This window comes from Poecilia reticulata, linkage group LG22, assembly GCF_000633615.1.
Source record: "Poecilia reticulata strain Guanapo linkage group LG22, Guppy_female_1.0+MT, whole genome shotgun sequence".
Taxonomy (NCBI): Eukaryota; Metazoa; Chordata; class Actinopteri; order Cyprinodontiformes; family Poeciliidae; genus Poecilia; species Poecilia reticulata.
Window position 1 is genome coordinate 17,290,406 of NC_024352.1, and position 12,377 is coordinate 17,302,782.

A 12,377-nucleotide genomic window follows, 5' to 3' on the forward strand; every position below is an offset into this window, starting at 1 on the left:
AGCATCCTGAATCTATCCTACTAATTTTGTTTCTTACTATTCCTCTCCTTTTTCCTTCACTTTTTCCTGTCTTTCCTTTTCCTACTTTCTTTCTCACACCAGCCTCTGAGATCATTTTCATCGGACCAGTGAAAGGTAAGCTTTTCCTTCGTCTTCTGTCCCGTGTTTTCTGCACTGCTTCCTTATCCTTCTCCCCCTTCCGTCGGCGCGTTAGACCTCATCCGTAGGCTGAAGGCCGGCAGTAGAGTCACCTGACTTCTCTTCAAGACAGAGTCACCTGACATTAGTAGTCTCATGATACAAACTTATGCATCCTATTAGGTCAAACCTCAGTTTTTTTTGAGTAATTTGCTCTCTAAAGGATGTGCAGGACAGTCAGCAGTTTAAACATACATTATTATTCTGTCTTTATGGCTCAGATAACAACCCAAATAGAAAAGTAATATGGTTACATTTATTGTCTTCTGCTTTTGTTTTTCTTTGAGGTCCTAACTGCAGCATGCATCCAAGTGTGGGAAATTAAGTGAATTCAATTTTGCAAGAACTGAACAGTAAACAGGATGGAGGAAGCTCATTTGTGTTTCTCAATAAACTGACAGCTTTGTCTTCTACATACTTGCACTACATGGTTAACATTCCTCGTGAGACCCTATGGGAGATGGGAGTACTCTCCCTGCCCTGGTGAACTCGGCATTAGGAGGAAGACCTTGGAGGATCCGTTGGATAACACCCTCCCCCACAAAAAATGGGTGGTCAAAGCCGGCACCGCTTTCTCATGACCTTAGCTCACAAACACAAACATACACTGTCACAAACTCCAACCAAACCCACTTCCTTGTTTCAGAAGAGATTTAGTGGTTTAGTCAGCTACTTCTTGACCTAAGGCTGTAGGAGGAAGAGAGGGAACGAAGGGGGCGAGATCGCCAAAAATACTCTCAACAGGAAATGCAAACAGCTTTACCCCAGGGACTTGTGTGTGTGTGTGTGTGTGTGTGTGTGTGGTGTCGGATTCCAACTCTGAAAACCTAAAGGAAAAAATTGTACATGTAAATCAATGTTTGGAGCGCTTAAATATAATGTTTTGTTCAACTAATTTGTTCATATTGTTAATTTTGCCTATTGAATCTCGCCTTCCCTGTGCATAGTTTGCTGCAGCAGTGTAATTCTGTCGGTATGTGGTTATACTTCAGCAGGTCTGCTTATCTTATGATGCATCATTGGAAACACTGTTGGGTGGAAGTTGTATAGTGATGTTGAATGCTAACTGGTCTTACTAAGGATATCATTAGGGTTTCATGTGATTGACTCACAGTGAGGCATAATTGTGAAGTGTGGAAAAAAATGCCTTCATATTCAGTCCCTTTCACTCTGATATTGCTAAATAAATTCCAGCACAAGTGGAGAAATGCAAGCCACACCTCTCAGATTTTCATTTGTAAAAGTTTGAAAGCCATATTTCACTTTCATTCGGCTTTGTAATAATACACTACTATCAGTTTACTTAATTCTACTGAAATGGTTGTAATGTGGGGAAAAAAAGGTCATGGTAAACGGATAAGAAAGCTTTGCAAAGCACCATTTATGTAGGAAAAATGTTTTTCTTTATGCATTGTGTGCTTTTCTTTGTATATGGATAATGGTGGATTAACTGGAGATTTGGGTTTATGTTTTTTCTATTGCAGGGAGTGTCTACTCTAGTCCAGGCTTGTACAGTAAGACCATGACCCCCACCTACGATTCCAGAGATGGCAGCCCCCTGTCGCCCACCTCAGCCTGGTTTGGGGACAGCCCCCTGTCAGAGGGCAATCCTGGCATCCTTGCCGTCAGCCAGTCGATAGCCTCACCAGACATCCTGGTTAAACTCTACAAACCCCAGTCCCTGCTGGACAAAGCCAAGATCAATCAAGGGTGAGATGATGCTGACCTAGTAGTTTGGAAAAAAAAACGGACCATCTTAAATGTTAATATGTTGTTTTTACGTCGTTTAGATCTGTGGGGGTTTTTATTGTAGTTTTCATGTCTGTTCAGGTGGCTAGACTCGTCCAGGTCTCTGATGGAGCAGGATGTGAAGGAGAACGATGTGCTGTTGCTGAGGTTTAAATATCACAGCTTCTTCGACCTCAACCCTAAGGTACGTCCCGCCGTCAGGGAATCACAAGTAAAGCAGTAGCTAGTTTTTTGTACTATACAGTCATGTGATATTTTAAGGAAAATATAGTCACTAAAATGTGTGCCGTCTTCATGTTTCAAGACACATTTGTGGTGTTCTTTTGAGTTTGAATCCAATCAAATTCAGTGATTTACTGCTAGTCTGGTCGTTCAGGCAGAGCATTTCGAGTTCTGAGACTTTAACAGGTGTTGGAATGCCTTTTCCCGTCAGCATGTGTTTGTATTTATCCGCAGTATGATGCCATCAGAGTCAACCAGCTCTATGAACAGGCCAAGTGGGCCATCCTGCTGGAGGAAATTGAGTGCACAGAGGAGGAAATGATGATGTTTGCTGCCCTGCAGGTAAGAACAGTGTGTTTGTGCGAAAGCCTGGTCGTTTTTTTTTTCTGTCCTTGTTGTGTATATAGATCTGAAATATGAAGGGCTTTGCAGTCATTTTTTCTTTGGATGTTGTAACTCACTACCTGATGCTAATTAATTGGACTGGATCCCAGTCAAAAGCTGGGCCATATGGCTGCCAGTTGGGCAGTGCACACAGTGTCTAAGTGTTCATGCTGCTTTACAACCTGAACGCTGCTGTGTTTCTTCGTCTTCATGGTACTGCTTGTTCACTAATGTTCTGTATCAAACCTCTGGGGTCTTCACTGAACAGCTGGGTTTATATTGAGGTTGATTTCCACACAAACGCCCAGGTTACTAACTAGGCGACTTTTGAAAGCAACTGGATTTTATAGAGGTGTCTCAGATCAAAAGATGAAGGATGAATGCAAATGCATACCACACTTTTTAGATTTATAAGTGTAAAAACATCTTAACATCCATTTCGTTTTACTTGAAGTTCATAATTATGCACCACTTTGTATTGGAAGGTCAAATAAATAATGTCTATATTTGCATTCTGAGAATAAGCTACATTTTCAGTATTGTTTCTATGGGACTTCTGAGTATGTTTACATACATCCATCAGTTACTTTTAGTTTTGAATTACAGTAGGCTAGAATCAAGCCTATTATCCAGGCGGCTGGTCAAGTAGTGGGGTAATCCCTGGACAGGCCACTAGTGAAAGGATAGCAGTGGAAATGATCTACAGATGTTAGCCCCTTTTGCTTCCTCAAGTTGCCACATGGTGCCCTCAGCTATTTCTGACCATCATAAACTGGGTGCCAAGACCTGAGGACGCCACTCTGTCCTCACCCCGAGGGTAATTATAGTGCGTATTTGGCCGCAGGGCTCCATCCATTGGCCCAGACCACCCACTCCAACAAGATACCTTCCCATAGTCCTGCTCGGCATTCCTTTGAAAGTTCTTGCAGTCTGAGGTGTGAACGTGTATTTTATCAGACTGGTAATAAATCACACTTGAATGGTTTCTTGTTGCTGTGCCATTAGTGTTGCTGATGGACGTTTGGTGTTCAGACCAGTGGCGGCTCTGTCACTACCTGTCTATTAGCACGTAGCTCTGCTGCGTTTCATCCACTTACTATGAGCATAAAATTTCACAGCTGAGGGAGGCCATCAGACATCTAAAAAAAGGAGCAGTGATCGTTTAGTTCCAGTCTGGTTCCGCTGGGCGTTTGCATGGCGTCATTTTGAGTTTACGCAGAAATTTGGCGTGTGATGGTTAAAAACATAACCTAGAGCCACAAAAATGGGAAAATAAGCTTTGCTCTTTAGCATATTTTGAAAATAAATGTCAGTTCAGAATAAAATGTATTGCATCTACTCTTTCTGCCAGCCTTACTTCAACATATTTCTGCCAAACGCAGCTCTGTGGCTTTCACTTTCTGGGCAGCTGTTCATTCATATATCGGTGAAGGAGGCTGGTGATGAGTTGACATGGAAAAATGCCATTTGTCAACGAGCTGTTTTTAGTTTTGGTGACTCACTGGAGGATTTTCTGTAATGAGGCTATCCTTCTGAACTGCTGTTTCCATTGTTACTGACACATGTTTCCTCATCTTGCACATATGTACCCCAGTGAGAGATTTTTATTTGCTGTTAAACTTCAAAGACATGCTATGAATGTTTCCCTGACCACATCGCTTATTATGCGGTGCATTAGCATTGTCTGTTATTTTGTCCTATCCTGTTATGTTTTTTTAAGCTTCTTCAGTTTCCTCTTAAACAATCATACAGCAATGTTAAATGGTACACAGTTGCAGTAAGCTTTACCATACAAGTATTTTTATGACTTTCATTGCAGCCCAGCTTTCATGTATAAAAGGGAACTTGGAGCATTTTTGCAAGAATAGCAACAAACTTCACAGATATCAGCTAACATGACTATGGGTTTTGCTCTCTACTTTAACTAATTGTTTCTCAGCTTTACTGGTAGAGTAACATTTCAATACTCCTGATTGATCTGTATGGAAGAAACAATGAATCACTAAAGTTGTCTGAACTGAAGCATTTATTTTTCCTCAGTACCACATCAACAAGCTGTCAGGCATGTCTTCAGACAACCACATGAATAACAGCGAGAAGGAGGTGGATGAGGTGGATGCAGCGTTGTCTGACCTGGAGATTACTTTGGAAGGAGGGAAAACCTCCAGCACACTGGTATGAGAAAAACTCTGCTGCATTTTTTATTGGTGAAGTGTATTTTCCAAACTTACAATGGGAAACCAATTTTTTCCCCCAGTTCTGAGGTTTTGGTTCATGTTTTTGTTTCAGTTTTGGAGTTTATGAGCTAAATTTACGCTTCACATAAAGTTAACAAGGACACAAAAAGGAGTAAGAAGAAAAGTAAACGAGATATAACTTGAGTGTACTCAGAATTTTAGTAAATATGTCATGTAGATTGTGTATAGCTACTTTTATTTCCTTTTCAACGCCATTTGCCAACATTTACTTTAAGTGCATTTTTAAGGCCCGACATGTAAACTGATGGACACTTTTGAGTGGTGTAAGCAAGCTCAAAAGTGACTAAAACAGTTCATGACTAAAACTGAAAATTAAGATTTAAGGTGTATGAGCTGGTTTTTATACTGCTTGGCTATATGAAGCTGTTTACATAAACTTTAATTGACACAATTATTAATGTGCGGGCCTTTGCACTTCAGTGTGGGAATGCTGGTCAGAACTGGAGCAGAAATAACATTTAGTTCAGTTCTTTTTTCTAGCAGTTTTTGTCACAAGTAGCCATTCATCAGTGTAATGGATTACAAGTAAGCTTGACCTTCCACTGAGCTCTGTTAAATCCCTGGGTATGAGGGCAGTGTGTTGCTCCTCAGTGTAAAAATTGGCATTGGTTTCAGGGAGGTGCTTGTCACCAATTTTGTCTTGAGCTGCCTTTTTGTTGTGTACATAAAGTAATCACTCTTTGGTTTTCCATCGTCATTGCGCTCATTTTCTTCGTTTGCAGTTTGTACTTTGTTTTTCTCTTCACGTATAACTTGATTTTGGGCACAGAACCAAATAAAAATGTTATTTAGTCCTTTTATATTGGTCAGCTCTTTAAAAGTGATACAATTAAAGTCATATAAATTCTAAACCAAAGGACACACTAAAAGTTAGATTTGGTATGTTTCCGGTGTAAAACTTCCTCACTTCAGAGTTGCTACTTCAACTGTTGACACAGGAAGCATAAATGTTAATGGATTTTTTTTTCCATTTCCTCTCAGGGTGACATCACATCTATTCCAGAACTGGCAGACTATGTCAAAGTCTTCAAGTAAGTGTATTTTCAGAGCAACACCTCCCTAAAGCATTTACTCTCTCTGACATACAAAATGCAAGTAACTCCTCGTAAATTCAGAAACGTCTTTGATTAAAAGATTAAGAGAATTTCTATTAACTTTTTAAAGAAATATTTTCTCTTTCCAACATTGCGCTAAACTGTAATGGTGCCAGTACCAAAGACCATTTAAATAGGAGGGAGCTTTTAGGTTCTCTTTAGGGAGATTAGTTGGTGGGAGCGTATTTTGAATCCAATCCGTTTTTGGCTCAAAGACGTTGCTGACAGAATGTTGCCTCCTGGGGTGCTTGTCTCATAAAATATGCAGTATAACGTTGTTTGGAGTGGGGGCTGTGATATTGAGGAGCATTTCCTCTGTAATGGTTTTCCACAATGCTGGCTCCATTCCTCCTCACCTCACTGACTTTACACTTCAGGAGCTCCCTCTCTTCCTCCTCTTTGTATTCTCCTATGATCTTTCCTCCCCCGCTCTTCCTGCTAAAGAATATTGAGCATTTTTCCAGCTGAACCCTGATATGTCTGTCTGCCGTGCATTTCTAGACCCAAGAAGCTGACGCTGAAGGGCTATAAGCAGTACTGGTGCACGTTCAAGGACATCACGATTTCCTGCTACAAGAGTAAAGAGGAAGCACTCGGGACACCGGCACACCAAATGAATCTCAGAGGTGCAGAAACGCAAACATGCCTAAAGTGTTGCATGATTCTCATCGTGAAATGTGAAGGTTTATTTATCTGCGTTAAACATGTTATGGTAGGTGGCGTGTTAAAAGAATGACGGAAACCTTTTGTCCTCATTTCCCGTCTGCTCAGGTTGTGAGGTAACGCCAGATGTGAATATTTCTGGTCAGAAATTCAACATCAAATTGCTAATCCCCGTGGCCGATGGGATGAACGAGATCTGGCTTCGGTGTGACACAGTAAGGCTGAATCGTTTCCCCAGATTTCTCCTCTATCTGCTGCTCTCTTTAATTCCACTGTTCTGTCTGCAGGAGAAACAGTACGCTCACTGGATGGCAGCATGTCGCCTGGCCTCCAAAGGGAAGACCATGGCCGACAGCTCATACAACCTGGAGGTCCAGAACATTCTCTCCTTCCTCAAGATGCAACACATGAACCCCGACCCTCAGTTCATTGAACCAATCACCACTGACATCAACCCAGAGTGTCTGGTGTCTCCACGATATCTTAAAAAGTACAAGAACAAGCAGGTAAGCCACCCAGGTTCTGCTGGAAGCTTTAAACAAATGTTAGTTTTTTTCAAACAAGTTGTTGTTTTATAGATTGTTTATCTGTGCAGTTTATTAGTTGTGCTGATTGGTGAAACATTTTCTGCCCAGATATCAGTGGCTCTTACTCCACATTTTCCTGTTTTTTTCTGTTTTTTTCACCTTAGCTTCCTGTACATATCTTCCTCTGTCACAAAGTCAACTTTACATCAGATTTCTAAAACACAACCTTTACAACACCCAGCTGCTTTTGCGAAACTCTATTTCTATCCTCTGATGCAGCAAATCAGAATTCCTTATGGTTAAATATTAAATGCACCAAAAAAGTTTAGCTAATTTTCAGCTTAGTTGGCCCTGCCTAGTTAGAGACTCCAGCAAAAAATCTTTTGCTGCTAGAGCACTGTGCTAAGCTCAAGCAGGTCACGTTGACAAAAATGCTCTTTAATGTGGATGCTGTAACTTGGAAAAACCCAAAGGGGGTAATTTTATTGTTAGTGAGGTAACCAGAGGAATCACAAACGAAAAAGCTTTTTAAAAGGAAACCGTTTTCTCAGTATTTGCACATCAGCAGATAACAGAAAAACGTTGTAGATTACGTTAAAAATACTTTTTGAGGTTTTAACCTTTCATCTTGTATTTGGAAAAGTTCCCAGCCTTTTGGGAAGCTAACAGGAAAGGTAAAGACCGGAGGCTGCTGTTTTAGTAATGTAAGCCAGGCTATGTGCACCAATCTCTAATACAAGCTAATAACATTTTAAAATGTCAGGGTTTTAAAATAAGGCGCTACTTTGTTACACACTGTTGAGAAGTTAGCTTGGATCCTAACAAAACATTTGCATTCACAGCAGGATAGCTACAAAAAAGGAGTTTTAGTGCTCTTCTTGATACTTGTTATATTTTAGTTCTTAGAGGAAAATCTAATAAATGTAAAACTGGCATCAGCAGGTGAAAACTTTACCAAAGCCTGGGGTTTGAATCGGCTACACAAGGTTTTAGCTACATCAGTGTTTTCATCACATAATCCCTACATTCCGTTTAGAAATCACTGTAAATTAAGAGTATATAAGCTCCATTTCAATCTACACGAAATAACTGACCTAGTGTTGAGGCAGCACAAAGCTGAAAACTGTTGACTTGTTTCTCTTATTTTTTGTTCAATCTCCAAATTTGGTGCGTCTGAAGTTGTTTCAGCAGCAGGAGTGAAAGTTTTCAACATTTTATCCCTACCAGCCTTTTAATTCTCTCTCAGATGTTGGGAAGATTCTACACTTTGCTCAGCAGATTTGCATGCAAACAAATAGGCTGCTGTGTGTACACTGCAGCAGCTGAGTACACGGCTGCCATGGCAGTGTTGGTTAGGGATGGATGAGGCAGGATCTTACCTCTGTACTTTAGCTTAGTCACTCAATCTGGAGCTGTTTAAGTTGGAAGTAAAAATGTGGCGTTTTGCCAGAGGGAAGGATGTCGGGGNGAGCTGATACAGTAAACGATGACTCAAGGAGTCTGGACCGCCGCCTGGAGTACCACAGATATCCAGAAAGAAATGGAGACGGAGAACAAGGATTAGACAATCACGAATTGCTATAAAACAGGAAGCATTGAGTCAGAGTTGTGTTGGTTCCAGGGATATCACAGTTGTGGTTAGTAATACAGAAAACTAAACTTTGTTTTAAAAGCCTTTGTTCAAAACTGACTGTAGTTGAGATTTAGTTAGGAATCGTAAAAGAATAAGTTACTATAGCCTAATGTGGATAAATGTAATGTATTTTATGTTGCCGTTTTGCTACTTTAGCATGCAGTTTAGTTTCTGTCTTGACTGGAAAATGGCAGATCACTGCGTAATGATCCAAATCAATCAAACAAATGGTGCACCAGACACAAAATCAATTTTCTGGCATAATCATCCAAGTCCTCCCATCTATATGCTACTGAAAACATGTTGAATTTTCCATATGAATCCATGCTGCTTCATTAAAATATAAATAAATTTTAAGGATTCTTGCACATCTTTACCAGGAGTTTAAACAAGCGTGTCCTTAACTGTATTAGCTGTATTTCAAATACATCACCAAAACTCACACCAGCCCAGTGTGATGAATGTTTTCCACGGGCTCAACATGAAAGGGTAATGCTGTACTGTATGTACAGTGAGTGCCTTATGCTCACACACACATGCACACGTGACGTGAACTTGTGTAGTGGGCGTTGGGGCATCAGGAAATGAGCCTTGCTTGGGAATGCTGCGCGGGAAAACTGTCTGGGAAAAACCTGTAAACCCTCTAGCCGGCTGCGGCCCCTCCCCATCTCCCTTCAAATCAGGCTTCCTGTTGCAAGATTCGTCCAGGGAGACTTCCGTGCTGTTGCTCCAAGCGGATGTATACACAGGAATTTCTGCATTACGTGGGTTGGAGCACTGTCTGGTCTGCTTGTACAAGTTTAGCCATAAAGCAAACACTAAAAGAGTTGAAAAGCAGCTCCTAAAGCTTCAAGACTTTAATCTTCAGCCACACTGAAGTTGGTATACAACGCCATCTTGTGGTACAATATATGAGGAGCTCTGATATTTTATTGTCTCTGTGGAAGTTATGACACAGTAAACAGACAGTCGAAGCCTAAATATACAATTCCAGTTTCTATTTGACTGATGTTTTCCTTGACAACAGTGTTGCCGTCCTTCTTTTCTGTTTTGAGCTCTACTCTCCATTGTGGCTCAATACTGCATGACACCTCATCCCCACAGTCCCGCTCTTTCATTACAGTTATGCCACAGTTTCCAGCATTACTTTTTTATTATTGGTATCCTTCCTCCCCTGACTCTAATCTGTTTTGCCTGTTTGTTGTCCAAACTTTTTTTCCTCTTTCTGTTTTTTCTGCATCTCTGTCAAACTCCTGCATCTTTCCATACCCACCTCCTCTCTTCAGCCAGGCTATGTCAGGGATTTGGTAAGTGATGTGTGTCCACTGGGTGTCTTTAAGCTGTTCTGCATGTTTGTGTATATCCTTTTTTTTTGTCTTTGTGCTCCTCTAACTATAGAAAGTAGATGGCATAATTCCTAATGTGTGTCATGTGTTTTCAGCTATAACAAGTTTCCAAGAGTTAATAAGGAAAAGAAAATCACACGTGAAAGTATTGCTATGGCTTCTACTTTATGTTGAAACAACAATCTTAACAAATATGTCAAAGACTAAAACATGGAGTTCTGCTGCATGCTTTAGTCCATTTAACACTCAATAGATTAATAAGCGTTTAAATGACTTTAGTATTAGCTTTATCACACTGCTTTAGTTTGTGTGTCTCCAATAGAACTCAACCGGAGGTAAGTGACTGGCCACAGTAAATGTGTTTTGACCACAGTTACTTTACAAATACACACAATTGTGACTGAAACAATTTTAGGGTAGCTCTGATCCTGTGTTGACTTCAATGGCATTGATGTCAGAGAAGAAGAGCTGTTCAGGTTCACTGCAGTTGTTATGCATCAACATCAAGCCAGCGTCTTGTCAGAAATAAAAATAAAAGGCACAGGAAAAATAATGACCACCACATTAAAACAAAATTAAAGAGTTATCAGTATGTGTCATTTGAAAAACCATTGGATTGTAACGCATGGCGCCCCCTAGGTGACAGGACTTTGTTTTTGCATTCACACAGTAAGTTTTGCATTCCCTCACAGTGATGTATTTACTAGTCACTTCATGCGCCATCTTGAACATGGTATGGTTTTATCTATATTTGATATCTTGTTTGTGAAATACCTGAGGTTTTATATCTTTCTTTAGGACACAAATGCACCACAAACATATCTGTGAACTCACCTTGATTCTTCTTATGTCTTGGCAACAGTTTATATTCAAGTGTGGATTGGTATTTGATGGGGTAGTTGTTGTGTTAAGTGGTGACGGGACGACTTTGTTGGACTGGGCTTAGTTTGTATTAGTTTAATAGAGCACCATGCCAAAAATCAGTTTTTTATGTGTGTGATTTTTGTCTTTGGCAGATTTCCGCCCGAATCCTTGAAGCCCATCAGAACGTGGCCCAGATGAGTCTCATCGAGGCCAAGATGCGCTTCATTCAGGCATGGCAGTCCTTGCCAGAGTTTGGAATCACTCACTTCCTTGCAAAGTACATAGTTCAATCACCATGATCTATCTTTTTAATCTGTATTTTCTGTGGCATATCATGCAGTTTGCTGAGCTAAACCGTCACTCTTTGTTTCCCTTTTTGCTCCTCAGATTCCAAGGAGGAAAAAAAGAAGAGCTGATTGGAATCACCTATAATCGCCTGATCCGAATGGACGCCCACACTGGAGACGCAATCAAGACCTGGCGCTTCAGCAACATGAAACAGTGGAATGTCAACTGGGAGATCAAGATGGTAGGGAGACCAACGAAAGTTGCTAAAACTGTTTTTTCATACCTTATAAAAAATGTCCTCACCCTTTGAGGTTTTTCACATTTATCCCTAGTTCAGCGTATTTTATTGGTATTTCATCTGACATAAACAACACAGTGTATCACATAATTGTGATGTAGAGGTTTCCAAAAGCCAAAGGTTTTACAAATAAAAATATTTGATATTTATTGCTCTGAATCCTTGATTAGTCAATACTTTGTAGAAACACAATTTACAGCAGTTCTATCTGCTCATCTTTCGGGATAAGACAAACCTGACATTTTCTCCCACTAGCTTTCTTGTTTCTGCTGAACAAAGTATCCCCACAGCATGATTCCTCCTCCACCATGTCATATAACATCGGACTGTTGGGTTTGGCATTAGGTTTTCATCTGACCAGAACATGTTCTTCTCCATTTTCAACCATGTCCCTGACAAGGATTGAGGCAAACAAAACTTTTTATGAGTTCCTCGAAGGGGGGTCATATATTTTGTGTGTAGTCTGATTGACGCATCATGTCCTGTGCGTTCAGGTGACTGTCGAGTTTGCAGACGAGCCCAGTCTGTCCTTCATCTGCGCCGAAGTGGACTGCAAGGTGGTCCACGAGTTCATTGGCGGCTACATCTTCTTGTCGACACGCGCCAAGGACCAGAACGAGTCGCTAGATGAGGAAATGTTCTATAAACTGACCAGCGGCTGGGTCTGAGCAGTCCCAGGCCAGCAGGGGTCGATGATTTTTAGGTCAGGGGTCGGGAAGAGGAGCAGGCTTGTATGGGTTTATTTTATTGTGTTCTGTTGTCGTTTTAAGTGTTTGAAACTGTGCCGAAGAAGTCAAAGTTTAGCACAGGTATTGCCAAGACTGACGCAATTATTGTTCGAGTTATATATATA

The 12,377-nt window shown here is 40.7% G+C and overlaps 1 protein-coding gene across 5 annotated transcripts in view; it reads left to right on the plus strand.

The window, feature by feature from the left end:
• The window catches only part of fermt2 (FERM domain containing kindlin 2), a 40,075-nt gene extending 27,704 nt beyond the window's left edge, over positions 1-12,371 (plus strand). For 2 of the 5 annotated variants that reach the window (XM_008399782.2, XM_017302510.1), the window contains exons 5-17: positions 103-135; positions 1,683-1,908; positions 2,029-2,131; positions 2,404-2,511; positions 4,594-4,728; positions 5,793-5,842; positions 6,407-6,531; positions 6,677-6,783; positions 6,856-7,074; positions 10,015-10,035; positions 11,091-11,215; positions 11,326-11,467; positions 12,019-12,371. In XM_008399782.2, coding sequence (XP_008398004.1) covers positions 103-135; positions 1,683-1,908; positions 2,029-2,131; positions 2,404-2,511; positions 4,594-4,728; positions 5,793-5,842; positions 6,407-6,531; positions 6,677-6,783; positions 6,856-7,074; positions 10,015-10,035; positions 11,091-11,215; positions 11,326-11,467; positions 12,019-12,192 — 1,568 coding nt within the window. In that variant the 3' untranslated portion in view covers positions 12,193-12,371. The remainder of the gene's footprint in view (positions 1-102; positions 136-1,682; positions 1,909-2,028; positions 2,132-2,403; positions 2,512-4,593; positions 4,729-5,792; positions 5,843-6,406; positions 6,532-6,676; positions 6,784-6,855; positions 7,075-10,014; positions 10,036-11,090; positions 11,216-11,325; positions 11,468-12,018) is intronic. The other 3 variants (XM_008399783.2, XM_008399784.1, XM_008399785.2) reach the window with 3 other exon arrangements.
• Positions 12,372-12,377: the final 6 nt, after the last annotated feature.